Source organism: Hemicordylus capensis, chromosome 1 (genome assembly GCF_027244095.1).
Source record: "Hemicordylus capensis ecotype Gifberg chromosome 1, rHemCap1.1.pri, whole genome shotgun sequence".
NCBI lineage: Eukaryota > Metazoa > Chordata > Lepidosauria > Squamata > Cordylidae > Hemicordylus > Hemicordylus capensis.
In genome coordinates, this window is record NC_069657.1 from 287,732,238 (window position 1) to 287,747,251 (window position 15,014).

Sequence of the window (15,014 nt, forward strand, 5' to 3'; positions counted from 1 at the left end):
CGGAGCGAGCACTCCGCAAACCCAGGCTATCTGGTCGTGAGTAGCCGTGGCATGGCTCCACGGCTACTCATGAGTAGACCCCCAGAGGGGAGGTGAAAAGCCGCCTCCTGGCTCTGGGGGTCTCCCCAGTATGCTCTGCACGCTTACGCAGGGCATACTGGGGCTTCCGGGGGCCGCGCTGCCCCCGCTCCCCCCAGCCCCCGCCAGCTCTGTCAAGGAGCCAGCAATCGTGTAGGTGGCCCAGGGCTCCTTGCCCGGTCGTCTGTGGGGAGAGCGGGCTTAGCCTGCTCTCCCTGCAGTTTTGCAAAAAGCGGGTCTCACGGATCGTGAGACCCGCCTCCTTAACTTGTTTCTGCACAACCAAAAATTGGGAGCACACACAACTCCCAAACTCAGTTTTTGATTGTGTGAATGACCTCACTACTGGACTAGATGAACTAACAGTCTGATTATTGATTATTAATAGCCTGATATATGAAGGCAGCTTCATATATTCCTACGTTTTATCTTTCTTTATAAAGGCAATTCCTGTCCTGTGTTGTTTCTTAAACTTGATATTTAATACAAAATTGTAAGTTTTGAGGCAACTACAAATTAGAGCATTGTCTGCAAGAATTAGCTGTTAAGTCACTATTAAATATTGAAGCAACTTTTTAATGAGATCCTAGCAAACATCAAAGTGCCCTTTTCCCATAGGAATTAGGCAAAATTACAGAGTAAAAATTATTTGTCATCAGAACCTTATGTTAGTCACACCTTATCAATGTCTAAATAATAACCAATTAATGTAATGAATGTCAATAAGGGGCAGTATTTTGTGCTGGTTCCAGGCCTATCTGGATAGGAAGTTTCAGAACTAGGGGTGCAATTGTTTGGCTCCTTAGCCTCTGACTTTGGATTTATGGAAGGATCCATCTTGTCTGTCCTGTGTAAGATATACTTGAAACTGCTAGGAGAAGCTGTCTGGAGATTTTGGGGTGTATGCAGATGACACCCCCCCCCCCATATGAAGATAACATGCAACTCTATCTCTCTTTGTCATGCAATTCCAGGGAGGTAGTGGATGTTCTGAACCACTCTCTGGATGCAGTGACAGGCTGAATCTGAGGTGGGTCTCACGATCAGTGAGACCCGCTTTGTCCGGGTTTGTGGGGAGAGCCGGCTAAGCCCACTCTCCTTGCAGATGATCAGGCAGACCTGCCTGGGCAGCCAGATCTGCCACCCACATGGCTGCCGGCTCTGTGACGGAGCTGGCAGGGGCTGAGGAGTTTGGGGGCGCGCGCAGGGCACACTGGAGAGACCCCCGAGCCAGGAGGCTGCTTTCTGGCCTCCTGCCAAGGGGCTACTCACACCCCCCAAAACCAGGTTTGCAGAGCGCTCGCTTTTCAGCCTCCCGGTCAGGGGTGTCCTCATGAGTTGCTGCGGTGCGGAGCGGCAACTCACGATAAAAAAAACTGGGTTTGCGGAGCTAGCAGTCCACAAACCCGGTTTAAGGGGAGGGGTAGTTTGGCAGGTTAAACACCTGGAGGACACCGTGCTTGCCTGTGAGCCCGGTGGTTCTCATGGTCCATTGAAATGGGGCTAAGCTCTCCTAGCCCGATTTCAGTGGACCTTGTGAATAGCCTTTGAGACTTAATCCAGGCAAGGCAGAGAGGATTTTGGTCAGTAGAAAGTCAGTCTGAGAAGAGGTACTCAACTTGTTCTGGATGGGGTGGCACTGCCTTCTGAAGTAGCAGGTGCCCAGAGAATATTCCTGGATGTGACCTTGCTCATGGAAGGTGAGTTGGCAGCTGTAACAAGAGGACCTTTGTACAGTTTCACCTTGTAAACCAGCTGCAACTCTTCTTGTAGGCAGCTGATCTTCCCACTACCAACCATGCTTTTGTTACATATCAGGTATCAGGGGTTCCAAACAGGAATCCTGTTGGATTCAGGGTTCTTGAATGGCTCCCAGAGAGTACTCAGACCCCTCCTGTCCCCCCACAGTGCAGCCATGCTATTTGTTCCCCATCTGAGAATCACTGGTTCAAACCAACATACCCTTAGTAATGTGTCTGTCCACTGCAGAAGAGAAATGGAGAGAGAAGGATGAAGACCTTCCTCTTCTGCTCCTGATTGGCTAGCTGTGTACTGAAGCTCAGTGTACCCCAGCCCTCAGCCTGACTGACAGGTTTTGGAACATTAGCACTGAGTATTCTCATTGAAATTAATGGGACAAGTAAACCTGTCCCATCAGTTTCAGTGGTAGTACTCATGAGTAACTTCATCTGAATGTAAGCCATGACTGGAGTAGTTTGTCACATTTAAATTTATGTGTTCACGCGCGTGCGCGCGCACACACACATACTCAAAATCTCTATGGGATCCCTGAGCTGAAGATTTGCAACAGAAGGGGTACACTTTTTTGAAAAAGGCCAGGAGCCCCTGAGCTGGACTACTGCAATGTGCTCTATGTTGGGCTGCTCCTGAAAAGTATTTGGAACTGAGTTGTTGCAAAAAGCTGCTTTCAAGCTTGTGTTGGGGGCCTGGTACACAAAGCATATCACTCCCATTTTATCTTATCCTCAGTTGCCTAATCTGACCATTGAACACCACCCTAACCCTAACCCTAACCCACCCCCAGTTATAGGGTAACAAAAAAGGAAAACAAAGGCAAGAAGGTTTCTAAACAGAGAGCTTACCAGGGCCACAAAGGGCAGGGAGTATGATTGTTAACATTCTGTACTATGGTCGTGAGAGAAGAATGGGCTAGGCATTAATAACTGCTATGAACACAATGCAGAGGGGACCCTAGGTATGACACTCACACTGTCAGGGGGCTGATTGCATGAAAGTAGCCTCAGATGGTCCACTGAGCCACCCTTTTATTCTATAACCCTTCCTTGCCAGCCTGCCGACTTAAATTTGTTAGAAATGCAGGAGCACTGTTTGCAGTTCTTGCCTTTCCCAGGCTGGCAGCTGCAAGGTATCATCTTTTATATATGTGACAGTCTTACTTGCGCAAGATGGAAACTCAAATAAAAAAATACGGGGAGAAGTTGTTTTGGTTAGAATAGTAGCCATGACAGGAATCCAAGAATCTGGGGCACATTTCCACTAGGAAAAAAAAAGAATAATTTAGTTTTACTGTTTAAAGCTGATCTCAGAAAATGTGTGCAGGAAGAAGATATTCCTTACTGTAACAGATGCAAAGAAGAGCTATAATGACAGAGAACCTGCCTTCTGAAGTGTGACTGAAAAAAACCCTCAGCCAGGTTAACTGCTACAAAGGAAGATAAGAGGGAAAATGACTGTACTCTGCAAGTGTCTCTGAGCAGTTAATTGTGTATTGAGCAGGAGAAATACGGTTGTTAAACTGGCATTTGAGAATCACCAACAGTTTAAGTAATTTATCTGAAGATGAAGAATCTGTCTGCTGTGGTCTCTCTCAAAAAAGTTGTGAAAATGAAGAACTTCATCAGTTGTTGTCCCCCCCCCCCCCAATGAGCTAAATGCATTTATAAGAGGACTGCATGATGAATTTTAATCTGATGTGTCATTAACAAACTACTTGGAATACTTTGAACCTTTTCACCCTAAATTTTCCATTTCATCCTAAATGGATTTCCTGCATTTCTTGCGACAACAGATTGCTACTACTGGGAATGAGTCTGTGATCCACAGAAACACAGGATGTTCATTGCAGGGTGTATCAGATACAGCAGCATGAAGCAATCAAGCATGCCATCATTAACTATGGAGAACTTCCCTTGCTTGTGTTTTGCTTTGCTGCCGCTTAAGTAGTATGAATTGGTACTGAGATAGAATTTCCTTTTGGTAAGGTTGGATTGACTGCTGGGATGTTTTGCTTTTACCCATAACTGCTTATCCGAACCATTATTTGAATTTTCTAGCAATCTGATGTTCTGGGTAACCACAATGGCTGACATCCTAATAAATGAAGTACTAGTGCTCCTGACAATTTCCTGACTAATGTAGAACCAGCGCTAATGAAGGGGGATTTCAACTACCTCCCTTTCCCCTGAAAGCCCTCTGTGTCCCCCATAAGGGGATTGTGCAGCCCTCCATAAGGATTGTGCAGCCCTCAATATGCCCTCAAGACATACTGGGTGACACCAAAGACTTCTAAGGCAAAGGGAGTTCATCAGAATTCACCTCCCCTTGTTTGTGCCAGTCCTGAGTTAGCCAATCTCTTCTGTAGCACTGGCACATCTCATGGAACACAAGGCTTCATTAGTTAGGACGTTGGCCATATTAGGAACCACGTGCTAGCCACTTACAAGTGTACCATTTGACCCTCAATTGCATGGGGACAGAGGTGCAATAACCCCGGATCTTGGGGACCAGGTCTGGTCCTCCAAGATCTGGAGGAGCCTTCAAATAGCTGGGGCCAGGGGCCTCTGGCAGCCACCCTGCCCCTGCCCCACCAAAGCTCCACTTTAAAAAATAACCCTCTTACCGCAGCTGAGGAGTGGCTGTGGGGTGGGGGGAGTGGAGCAGTCCTTCTCCCTTCTCCCCCTCCCCTGTTAGCTGTGGGGGTGGGAGCAGGGCAATGCTGTGCCATCCATTCGGGTCAGTGTCTTTAAGCAAATACGAGGCATGACACCATAGAGGAGATAGTCGCAAGCCCATGACTTCACAGGCTTGCAATGATCTCTCAACTGTGCAGGCATGCTGAGCAGTTGCTTAAGGACACTGGCTCGAACAGATGGGCGCAGCGTCGCTCCTGCTCTCACCCCACAGCTAGCAGGGGGGGGGGAGAAGGGAGAAGGATTGCTCCACCCCACCCCCCCACCCTGCAGCCACTCCTCAGCTGTGGTAAGAGCAGAACTTCACTCACAGTTCTTAGAATCCAAGCCTCTCCAATTAAATAAAACAATGAACAATGTTTATTTTGTGTCAATGATATCCTTTGCATATGAAAAAGATGCACAGATAATATACAGCTTACAAGAAAATAAGAGTCTTCACTTTAATGCAAAATGTACTTAGGAGATTGTAAAGATCATATTAAGTATGGAAAGGCAAACTGCCAAGCATAAAAATGAAATGTCAATAGGTAATCCACAAACATAATATGTACTCTGGCAAGGTTGTAAGATCATGCAACTGAAAGAGACAGCAATGACTTCACTGGCAGCAAAATCTGCCTTTACGTAATTAATAGCTGGCCATCAAGCGTCGTGTAGCAATAAAAAATTAAAAAGGCAAAGAAAGCTGTAGCTTCAGGAATGTTGTTAGTTTGGTCTATTTATTCTAATACAAATGAGCAGTTGGTGACAGCAATTATATACAAGGAGAAAAGGGGAGGGGGGCACTAAGGAAAATGAGGCTGTAGCAGATGTTTGCCTCCCTAGAATGTTGCATGTATAACCTGAATACAGACATGACAATCAAAGCTGGGGACTGCTCTAATCAACTTGCCCAGTTAAAAGTCTGAAGTTTGAAACCAGGCTGGTTTGCTAATTATATAACAAGCTATTTCAAGTACTTCAAAATCCACTAGTTTAATTGTACACTAGGGCATAGGCTTCAGGAACAAATTATTAATGCCACTGCAACTAGATATTTAGAGCTACATAACTTATTGCACACAACCCTTTAGTTATTTCATTTTATCAGATCTTTCACAGATCATCACCAGTCTTCTCCATCAAAATGTGTTGCACATGTATCCTATCTGTCCTCCAAGTTCAACACTGCTCAGAGCAGTGTTTTAAGCTCACAGTAGCCCTTCACAGGTGACTTAGGCTGAGGGGAAAATGTCAAGTCTTTGCTCCAAGGAACGTATAGTCTAAAGCTTGACAGTCGGGGGACATCTGAGGGAGATAGGAGCCAAGAGTAGCAATTAATGTGACAAATGCAGTTTTGTGCTTGGACCTTATTGTCTTTGGGATAAAGGTTGCGGGCTCAGCTACAGCTATATGAAAGAACAGCTTTCTTTGTGGTATTCAGCAATGAGCTATTCTCCCCCCCCCCAAAATATGGAAAATAAATGCATAGACAACTCTGAACACATTTTACAATACTATAGTGATCAATAATGCCTTGATTACTTAGCAATAATTCTCTTATAAAATACCAGTTCTTTAGACTAGGCTTAGACTTTCAGTAAGATAAGGAGATATTTCCTTTGAAGTTAAAAATAACTCAAGAGAACAGGTCTTTTTGTTTTACCCTAATTTAACATTTCATAAAAGAAAGAAAAAAATCAATGATCCAATGTTGTATGTGTTTTTAGAAACTGAGTCACAAATCTTTCTGTCTCTTAAAATAACACAGAATCAAGTGCTTTCCATCTCCTTAACATTATGATATATTATACAAGGCAGAATCAAAATGTGTTAATATTTGGTGAACAGAAACTGTAAACATTCTACAAGTTCCAATAACATGATATACAAGTTTATGCTATTGGGCTGACATTTCATTTTCAAAATGATAAAGATATATGAGCCTAAAACATCTTATAGAAACACAATATATTTAAGAAAAATAGTTCATATTGAATTTAAAGTAATTACTGTAAAAAAAATTGTGTTCACAGGAGTGACTGAATTTTTCTATCATTGAATCTGTATTCTGAAGTGAATTTTGCACCAAAGATAAACAAACAGAGTTTACAGGTTAGAATGAAGAATAATTTATTTGTTTATTATTTTTGAACTGTGTGCCCTCCAAGAGCAATTCACAAATTTAAAAACAGAGAAGAAGGAGGAGGAGTTGGAGGAGGAGGAGGAGAGGAAGAAGGAGGAGCAGCAGGAGCAGCTGCAGCAAGAAAGAACATTAGAGAATATTGAAGAGAGGGAGGAAGCCCTGAGAAAGCTAAACAAAGACACAATCAAATGAGATCAGAGAAGACACATTGGAATCACAGGATATTTAGCTTGTGGTGCAGGAGACACTCCAATCACATCTCAAACAGCAGAACACTTCTCTGCTGGAGCCACCTCAAAGAAGGCCCTCTGCATGTTACCACAACGATGGGTATCGTTGGTCTGCATGCTGAAATGCAGAAAGTCCCAGGTTCTCCCTGGGATCTCCCTGGCATCTTCAGGTAGGATTGGGAAAGAGTTCTGCCTAAAACTTTGGAGAGCCACTACCAGTCAGACTAGGCTATTTTGAGTTAGAGCACTTGATCTAACTCTGTTTAAGGCAGCTTCCTATGTTCCTAACTGGGCAGAAGAACTCCAGGACACAGATGTCACTTGGATCTCCAAAAGCAAGATGGATCCAGTCCAGGAGTGTAGGAAAGCTGGCGGCGGCTGCAGTTCAGCTCAGCGGCAGTGGTCTCCCGCCACTCACCTGCATCTGATGTCAAACACAGGGCGGTGTGGCACACTCACAAATGGAAATGCGCCCCCTGTTTTCAAGCATATTCTGGCCAGCACTGCATTTACAGTGAGACTGGGAGCAGCTCTCCCTGCTTTAAAAGGCAGGGAGCCACGTTCCCGGCCAGGCTGGGAAGCTGGCACTGGCCACGCTTCTCAAAAACGGAGCTGCACAGTTCCATTTTTGAGAAGCTTAGCCAGTAACGGCTTTGCAGCCTGGCTGGGAATGCGGCTCCCTGCCTTTTAAAGTAGGGAGAGCTGCTCCCAGTCTCACTGTAAATGTAGTGCTGGCCAGAATATGCTTGAAAACAGGGCAGGTGGCTCAGCTTCCTTCACCCACATTTTCAGGCAGAACAAGATGAAAAGGCTTGATAAACTCAGGTCACACAGGCGTCAAATGTATTTCATCAGGAGCTTGCTGCCAATGTGGAATCAGGTGTGGCAGATGTAGGCAATTTTATCAGCAAAGTGCCTTTCAAACTGGTCAGACTGAGCCAACAGGGTATCCTCCATTCCATTCTGTGGATGAAGATGCTGGCCCTACACTACCCTGAAGGCTTCTCGGATACCTGGAGCAGGAGCAGCTTGATGAGAAAGTCTGGGTTGTTGGATGCACTGAGATGAGGATCAGAGGCCTCAGTTATGATCAGCAAACAAGAGGCAGAAGGAAAGATGGGGAAGGAAGCTAATTTAACCGCTTCTAGCCTCCCCTTTTGTTAGATGGTGCTTGCTGTCTGTTCATCTTCCAAATGAAGAATCTGCAACTTAACTTCCATATGCAGATGGAAGATGATGGCCTCTGTTTGGTGTACGAGGATTCAAGATTATCAGGCAAGTAGGAATCAAAAAAATACTTTAAAAGGTACTATACTTTTCAGAACAAGACAACAATTTAAATATCATTTGGCTGTATTATGACAACTTCCAAAATTCTGCTCTGGCTCTCTCATTAATTGCTGACATTTTCTGTTACATTACCTAGAATATCTCAGCTTCTAAAACATGCCTTTTCTAAACAAATGTTCATTTAGAATTCACTGTTTCACCTTGTGTGTAAATATAACCCATAGAAAGATAACTTATGGCATAAGCTCTCCAAAGTTGAGCATTTTAAGTCTAATTTATTCCAGTGGGAGGAATTAAACTGCATGATCACATTATTTCAACCCACTGAACTCAAGAAGACTTTTAAAGATCTTAACTTTGGCTGGATTATGCCTTTTGTTTTTTTATTAATAGGAAAAAAATAGTAAGATGACAAACATTTAGGATTAATAAAATGGATTATCATACCTGGTCTGAAGGAGAACAGCATTTATTTGACATCTTTATCTGCAGAAAAAGAATGAAAATAATTGTTAGATCATGGTTGATCAGATTGGAGGTGTCAAATAGTTATGAGTTTCATACATAAATACAATTTGATTCCAAGAATGTCAACTACACTGAAACCTCGTGAGTTTGCCTGCTCACTATGCTTGTCACCTTGCTTTGAGACCTGTCAATATCATATGTTTGATTGGCTGGGACATGGAACAGGGCCTTTTCATAGTGGCACCGAGCTTATGGAATTCCTTCCCCTTTGAAGGCTCTGTTGGCCCCCATGTTGCTGGTAACCAGTTGGGTGACTAAAAATATAACAGTACTATTGTTGTTGTTAGTGTTTATGTTGGCGGAATTGATTCTGCTTTATTATTGGATTCACTGTCTCTGTTATATATTGTTACATACTTAATTTATTTATTGTTGTGGTTATATTTTAAAACTTGTTGTAAGTTGCTTGTGACTCCCTTAAATAGACCCAAGAGGAAGATATAAATATTTGTTATTTTAAAATTATATTTTTAATATTATTTGATATGTGTGTAATATTATAAGGTTACCAAGTCAGGATCTCCATTCTGTCCAAATGAAGAAAGAACAGAATATACTTCTAAGTTTTTAATTAATTGTGTGAACTTACATATGATTCTAAGTTTAGCAGCAAAGCATTTTAACAGGCATTGGTTATTTTTACTGTCTAGTAGTATGTTTTCTGCCTTTACCATTATTCAGCTATGAACAGATATGGAATATATTATATTTCTATAAGAAATGGTCTTTAAGCTGTACTGTAACTCTAATTCAACGAGGTATTTGTTGAATCCATACAACTACAGAAACTTCCCAAGTGAAAAAGGAAAATATTTTCTTGATTTCACTGGTGTGAACATTGAAAACAGTTTGCATCAGATCCTTGAAATGTTTCTGTTGTCAAGAGTCTCTCTTCAGAGCAATAAGGCTTGTATTATCTGAGCCATTGTAGGCTTACACTGCATAATAAGAAGGTTTCCAAAGAAAGCTTACACTGATTGAGGTAGCGAGGGGAAGCAAACCTGAGAGGCTTGGACAATTGTGTGGCATCTAAAGATGCCCTCCTGCATGTACAATGTATCTTCCACTCACAAAAGGGTTGCTTTGTTTGTTTGTTTGTGACCCACTTTTCATCAACATAAGTTAAAATTCTCCAAAAACAAACTAAACTAAAAACCAATGTATAAAAATGATTAGTTTAAAACATACTAAGGCTATTCCCACGATCAGATGAAATCGGGCTAGAGGAGCATAGCCCGATTTCACCTGACCATGAGAACCACCGGGCTAGCAGGTTTTTTGAATCGTGTGTTGCTGCGGTGCGGCTCCGTGGCATGGCAACTCATGAGTAGACCTCTGACCGGGCAGCTTAAATGCAGCCTCCCGGCTTGGGGGTCTCTCCAGCATGCCCTGCATGCTTGCGCAGGGTGTGCTGAAGCTTCCAGGGGCCGCGTAGCCTCTGATCCTCCCAGCCCTCACCAGCACCGTAACGGAGCCGGCAGTCATGTGAGCGACCGCTAATCCACTCCAGGCTGATCGTGACAAGAGCCTCACTGACTGGTATCCTGACTAAAGCTGCATGCATGCATCCAAAGGATTCATGTCTGCAGTGTAGCATCCCTTGAAGTGTAGATGCACACTGATTTTTGTTTTGTCTTCCTCCCCGCCCCTGGAGATGTTCTAAGCAACGTGCAATTATATCACTGAGGATCACCGCCCCCCCCCCCCCCCCCGCCCAGACATAATTGTGCATTGCTTAGGGCATTTTTGAGGGAAGGGGGAGATCAGCAAAAATCCTCCCCCCCTATATGAACACCCACACTTCAGAAGTGAGGATGCTACACTGTGGGCACGTATTCTTTGGGTGCATGCCCCTAGCCGTGGACAGGATGCATCTGCTGCAATATGTAAGGGGCTTTACTTGCATCCGCCTACTTCCCCGCAATGGACATTTGGGGTGGGATTTCTGCTTCACACAAAGGGGATAAATTTTCCTAGTGCTTCAAATGCTTACTTGCCAATTGGGGTTGTGGAGGCAGTGAGCAGAGGGATAACTTGCCAAGAGCTGTGAGCGCTTGATTCCTCATGGGAAGGGATGCGGTTATGCGCCACAAAAAGGAGGGAATTTGCAGGTTCCTCAAATGCTTTCTTACCCATTGGGTGGCTGTCCCCCCCATAAAAAAGGTATGATCTGCTGCAACTGTGAACTTCCCCATTGATTTACTGCCTGTGTTTTCTTCTCCATCCAAAGGTGAGAAATTGGACAAGTGCTTGCTTCCAGGATGGGGTGGGGTGCTTGCTGAAACACCTAAAGGGGAGAGACTTGTATACTGTGGAAGCAGCAAGCTGCTATGGTCTCTATGGCCCTTTCTTCAGAAGGTGCTCCGTTCATGCACACCATCTGCCCCCAAGTTACATGTGTAGCAAAGCATTTGGAAGTTCAGTAGACAACTTTCTGAAGGGGTGACATTAGTCTCCTCCCCCAATAGAGAGTACACCATAGGCTCCAAGGTTTCTTAGTTTATAGGTTCATTTTTCTGTGCTTGCAGCTGCACTAATAACTGGAAACCCATCTCCTTCAAGGTGAACAAAGAGCATTCTTCAGCTCCTTGTGTCCTCTGAGGAGACACCGCCTCTACCAATCTGCTATCTAAGGAACTCACAGAGCAACCACCTCTGCCCACCCCCTCCGCCATAGCAGGGGAGGTGACAGGCATTCATTGTGCACACTGTAAAGTCTCTGAAGTGGTGACAGGCAACATCCTCTTCCTTTTCATCCAGTGAAGATTTGAGCAATGGTGGGCACAGCACCCAGCATGGCAGTACACATCACCATGGAAATGGGAAAAAATAGAGGAGGAATTCAGAATGAGATTGATGCAAAGGTGGGCAATACTGCAAATTCTCTGAAGCTTTGGGAGTGCGGGGGGCAGCTGCTGCCTGTAAGGAAGCTGTGAGGTTCAATGCAGATAGAACGGATTGCTTGAATGCTCAAAGGCTGCCATCACCAAATAGAACGGATTGCTTGCAAGCTCAAGAGCTCCCACTGCAGATGTGCAAAGAAGTGCAGGAGTGATCTCATCCTTGGCATACCTTCTACAAGAGGACTTGCCCGCAGACAAGAGGTGGGCACTGCCAAGACACAACACCTCTCAATCCATGGAAAATGTGTCACAGTGGGATGGCCAGTGGTTCATGGGCAGCTTCAGAATGTTCGGAGACCTTTGAGTTTCTTGCAAGTTAAATGGACACAATTCTCTGATGCCAGGACACCACCATGTGTCGTGCAAGGCCAGTGCAGAAGCGGCTGGCCATCACACTGTATAAGTTGGCCTCTAATGAGAACTGGCACTCAGCAACCTGTTTGCAGTAGGCACCTACATGGCATGTGAGATTTTCAGTGAAGTTCTCCTGCTGAACGAGCTGTTCCTGGAGGACATGATTCAAGTGGGCAGCCCCCAGGAGGTGATGGCAGGGTTCCAGAAGAAGGAGTTTCCAGGCCTTCTGGGGTGTATTGACAGCACACATGTTGAAATTTTGGCACCCCCTGGCCGCCATGGTACTACAACCAAAAGCACTACTACAGCATGACTCTATAGGCATTTCATGGACGTTTACGCAGGGGTGTCTGGAAGTAGCCAGGACAAAACAATCTTCTGGATGTCACTTCTTGTGGCAAAACTGAGGGCTGGGATCTTTATTTCTGCTCCCTCCATAATCAGTGGTGGTGAATACAGGAATACAGCCTTCAGAAGTGGCTCATCCCCCCCCCCACTACTGTGCACCTCAGAGCACCATGGAGAGGAACTCCTTTACTGATGGAGCTACACTAGCTGCCAATGGTTTCCGGACAAAATACAAAGTGCTAGTTATAACTTATAAAGCCCTAAACAGCTTAGGCCCTGGGTATTTAAGAGAGTGTCTTCTTCGCTAAGAGCCCCACTGTCCATTGAGGTCATCTGAGGAGGTCCGTCTCTAGTTACTACCAACCCGTTTGGGGCGTTGTACACATTTGATAAATTAAAATAAATAAATAAATATATAAATATATAAACTTCAACTTCCACCACAGCAATGTAAGAATAATCATGAAGCGGACTTTTGGGAAGCTGAAGTCGCATTGGCATGCCCTCTGCAGCTTGCTGGATGTGAAAGAGGAGCTGCTTCCACAGGTCACAATGGCCTGCAGCATCCTTCACAACATCTGCAAGTCAAGGGGAGACATCCTGCTCCTGGGCCATCCAGATCTTTCAGCCCCTCAGGCAAATGAGAGCAGCAATGGCCAGATGCAGGCGCAAGGCAGGGGAGCAATGCCTGCCCCGTTTCAGGCAGAGAGGATTCAGAGCAGTGCCAGAGGAGCCTGGGCAATATGAGCAGATTTCTCAAAATAAGCCTGGGAGCATTTTCTGCCACCCCATGTTGAGACTGAATTTTGACAAGACAGAGGCACTGTTAGTTAGTAGGCGCACCAATGGGGATATGAAGATACAACTGAGTGGTTAGAGTGTTGGACTAGGACTGGGGAGACCCAAGTTCACATCCCCATTCAGCCATGAAACTCACAGTGTGACTTTGAGGCAGTCACTTATCTCTAAGCCTAAGCTACCTCACAGGGTTATTGTGAAGATAAACATAACCATGTACACCCCTCTGGGCTCCTCAGGATAAAAGTGGGATACAAATATAATACATACATACATACATACATACATACATACATACATACATACATACATACAAACAATTGTTCTGGATGTGACAGCTCTCCCACTGAAGAAGAAGGTACACAGCCTGGGGGTTCTCCTAGACCTGGTGCTGCTCCTGTGGAACTGCCCTCAAAAAGCCTTTGCAAGTTGCTGTTAGTGCAAATCTGGTGATCCGGCTAGATCACCAGTTGGGTGCCAAGCGGGTATGGAGTGACCATATCTTTTCATATGCTATTATCTTTTCATATCTTTTCATATGCTACTATTCACACAGATTTTGGGGTTTCAGTAACAAGATCCAGATGGTTAAACCTGCTGCTTTCTGCTATTACCCCTCCTGGTGTGCACTTGGATAAAGGATTGACATTTTGTTATGACATCATGTTTATGTGCCTGTTTTTACTCTGATTTTTCTACTGTCTAATAGTTTGCAAACCACCTTAGAACTGTCAGATCAATGGCAGTACAAGAAGTTGAAATAGTAAATAAAAAATGCAAACAAGCAAGCAAACCTACACATGCAAAGGACACTGAGTGCAAGCCCATGTTTGCCAGGTTCCAGTATGAGTACAAGTGCCAGCAACAGAGACAGATTGTAATGCCAAAAACTGGTAAAGGAAACCACAAAACAACTTAAGCTAAACTGATTTAGGCTACACAGGGTTTGGTGAGCAAGATGAACCAAGGCCATGAAGTGTCTTGCACTATGCCGTGATGGCTAACAAAACGTTTGAAGCCTGTAAATCTCCAACATCATTTTGGAGACAACATATGCGCTTTCTAAAGTCCAGCCTTCTGATTTTTTAAAAATTCAGTACAAATTCATGGAAAGTAAATTTGTTTGCTCATGCAACAGTAAACTGAAGGCCCTGCAAGCTTCATATCTTGTCAGCCTTTGAATTAACAAAGCAGGGAAACCATGCCCTATTGGGGAAGAATGTATTCTGCTTGCAGCTTAAGAATTTGTGTCTATTGTGTGGATTAAAGACAATGAAGGAGTTACTGGGGCTACTCTCACGATTAGCAAAAATTGTGCTAGGAGAGCCTTGCCTGATTTTTGCTGATTGTGTACACCACCGGGCTTGCAGGTGAGCCCGGTGGTTTACAAGTGGGTCACCCGCTTCTGTATCCCTCCCCTTTGCCCGGGTTTGCAGATTGAGTGCTCCGCAAACCCAGGCTATCTGATCATGAGTAGCTGCAGCACAGCTCCGTGCCACAGCTACTCACGAGTAGGCCCCCGGAGGGGAGGTGAAAGGCTGCCTCCCAGCTCTGGGGGTCTCCCCAGTATGCCCTGCGCACTCGTGCAGGGCATACTGGAGCTTCCCGGGGCCACATGTCCCCCAAGCTCCCCAGCCCCCACCAACTCCATGACGGAGCTGGCAATTGTGTGGGTGGCCAATCTGGCCGCCCAGGGCTCCCTCCCGCTTGTGTGTGGGGAGAGCGGGCTTAGCCCGCTCTCCCCGCTCATGGTTCTAAACTGGGTGAGACCTGGCTCACTCTGTTTCTCCAAAATGACACTGTATCCCACATAATTCATGATATAGTAGTTAATGATAAAGATATTCTTGTGAAATATGTGAACAGCAGTGGGTATTTTGCATTGCAATTAGATGAGACCACTGAT

At 44.8% G+C, this 15,014-nt stretch overlaps 1 protein-coding gene across 8 annotated transcripts in view; it reads right to left on the bottom strand.

Annotated features, from left to right (window-relative positions):
* Window positions 1–15,014, bottom strand: part of SNTG2 (syntrophin gamma 2) — a 489,442-nt gene that overhangs the window by 114,186 nt on the left and 360,242 nt on the right. For all 8 annotated transcript variants that reach the window (XM_053286035.1, XM_053286038.1, XM_053286042.1 and 5 more), the window contains one exon: window positions 8,625–8,663. In XM_053286035.1, the coding sequence (XP_053142010.1) occupies window positions 8,625–8,663 (39 nt within the window). The remainder of the gene's footprint in view (window positions 1–8,624; window positions 8,664–15,014) is intronic.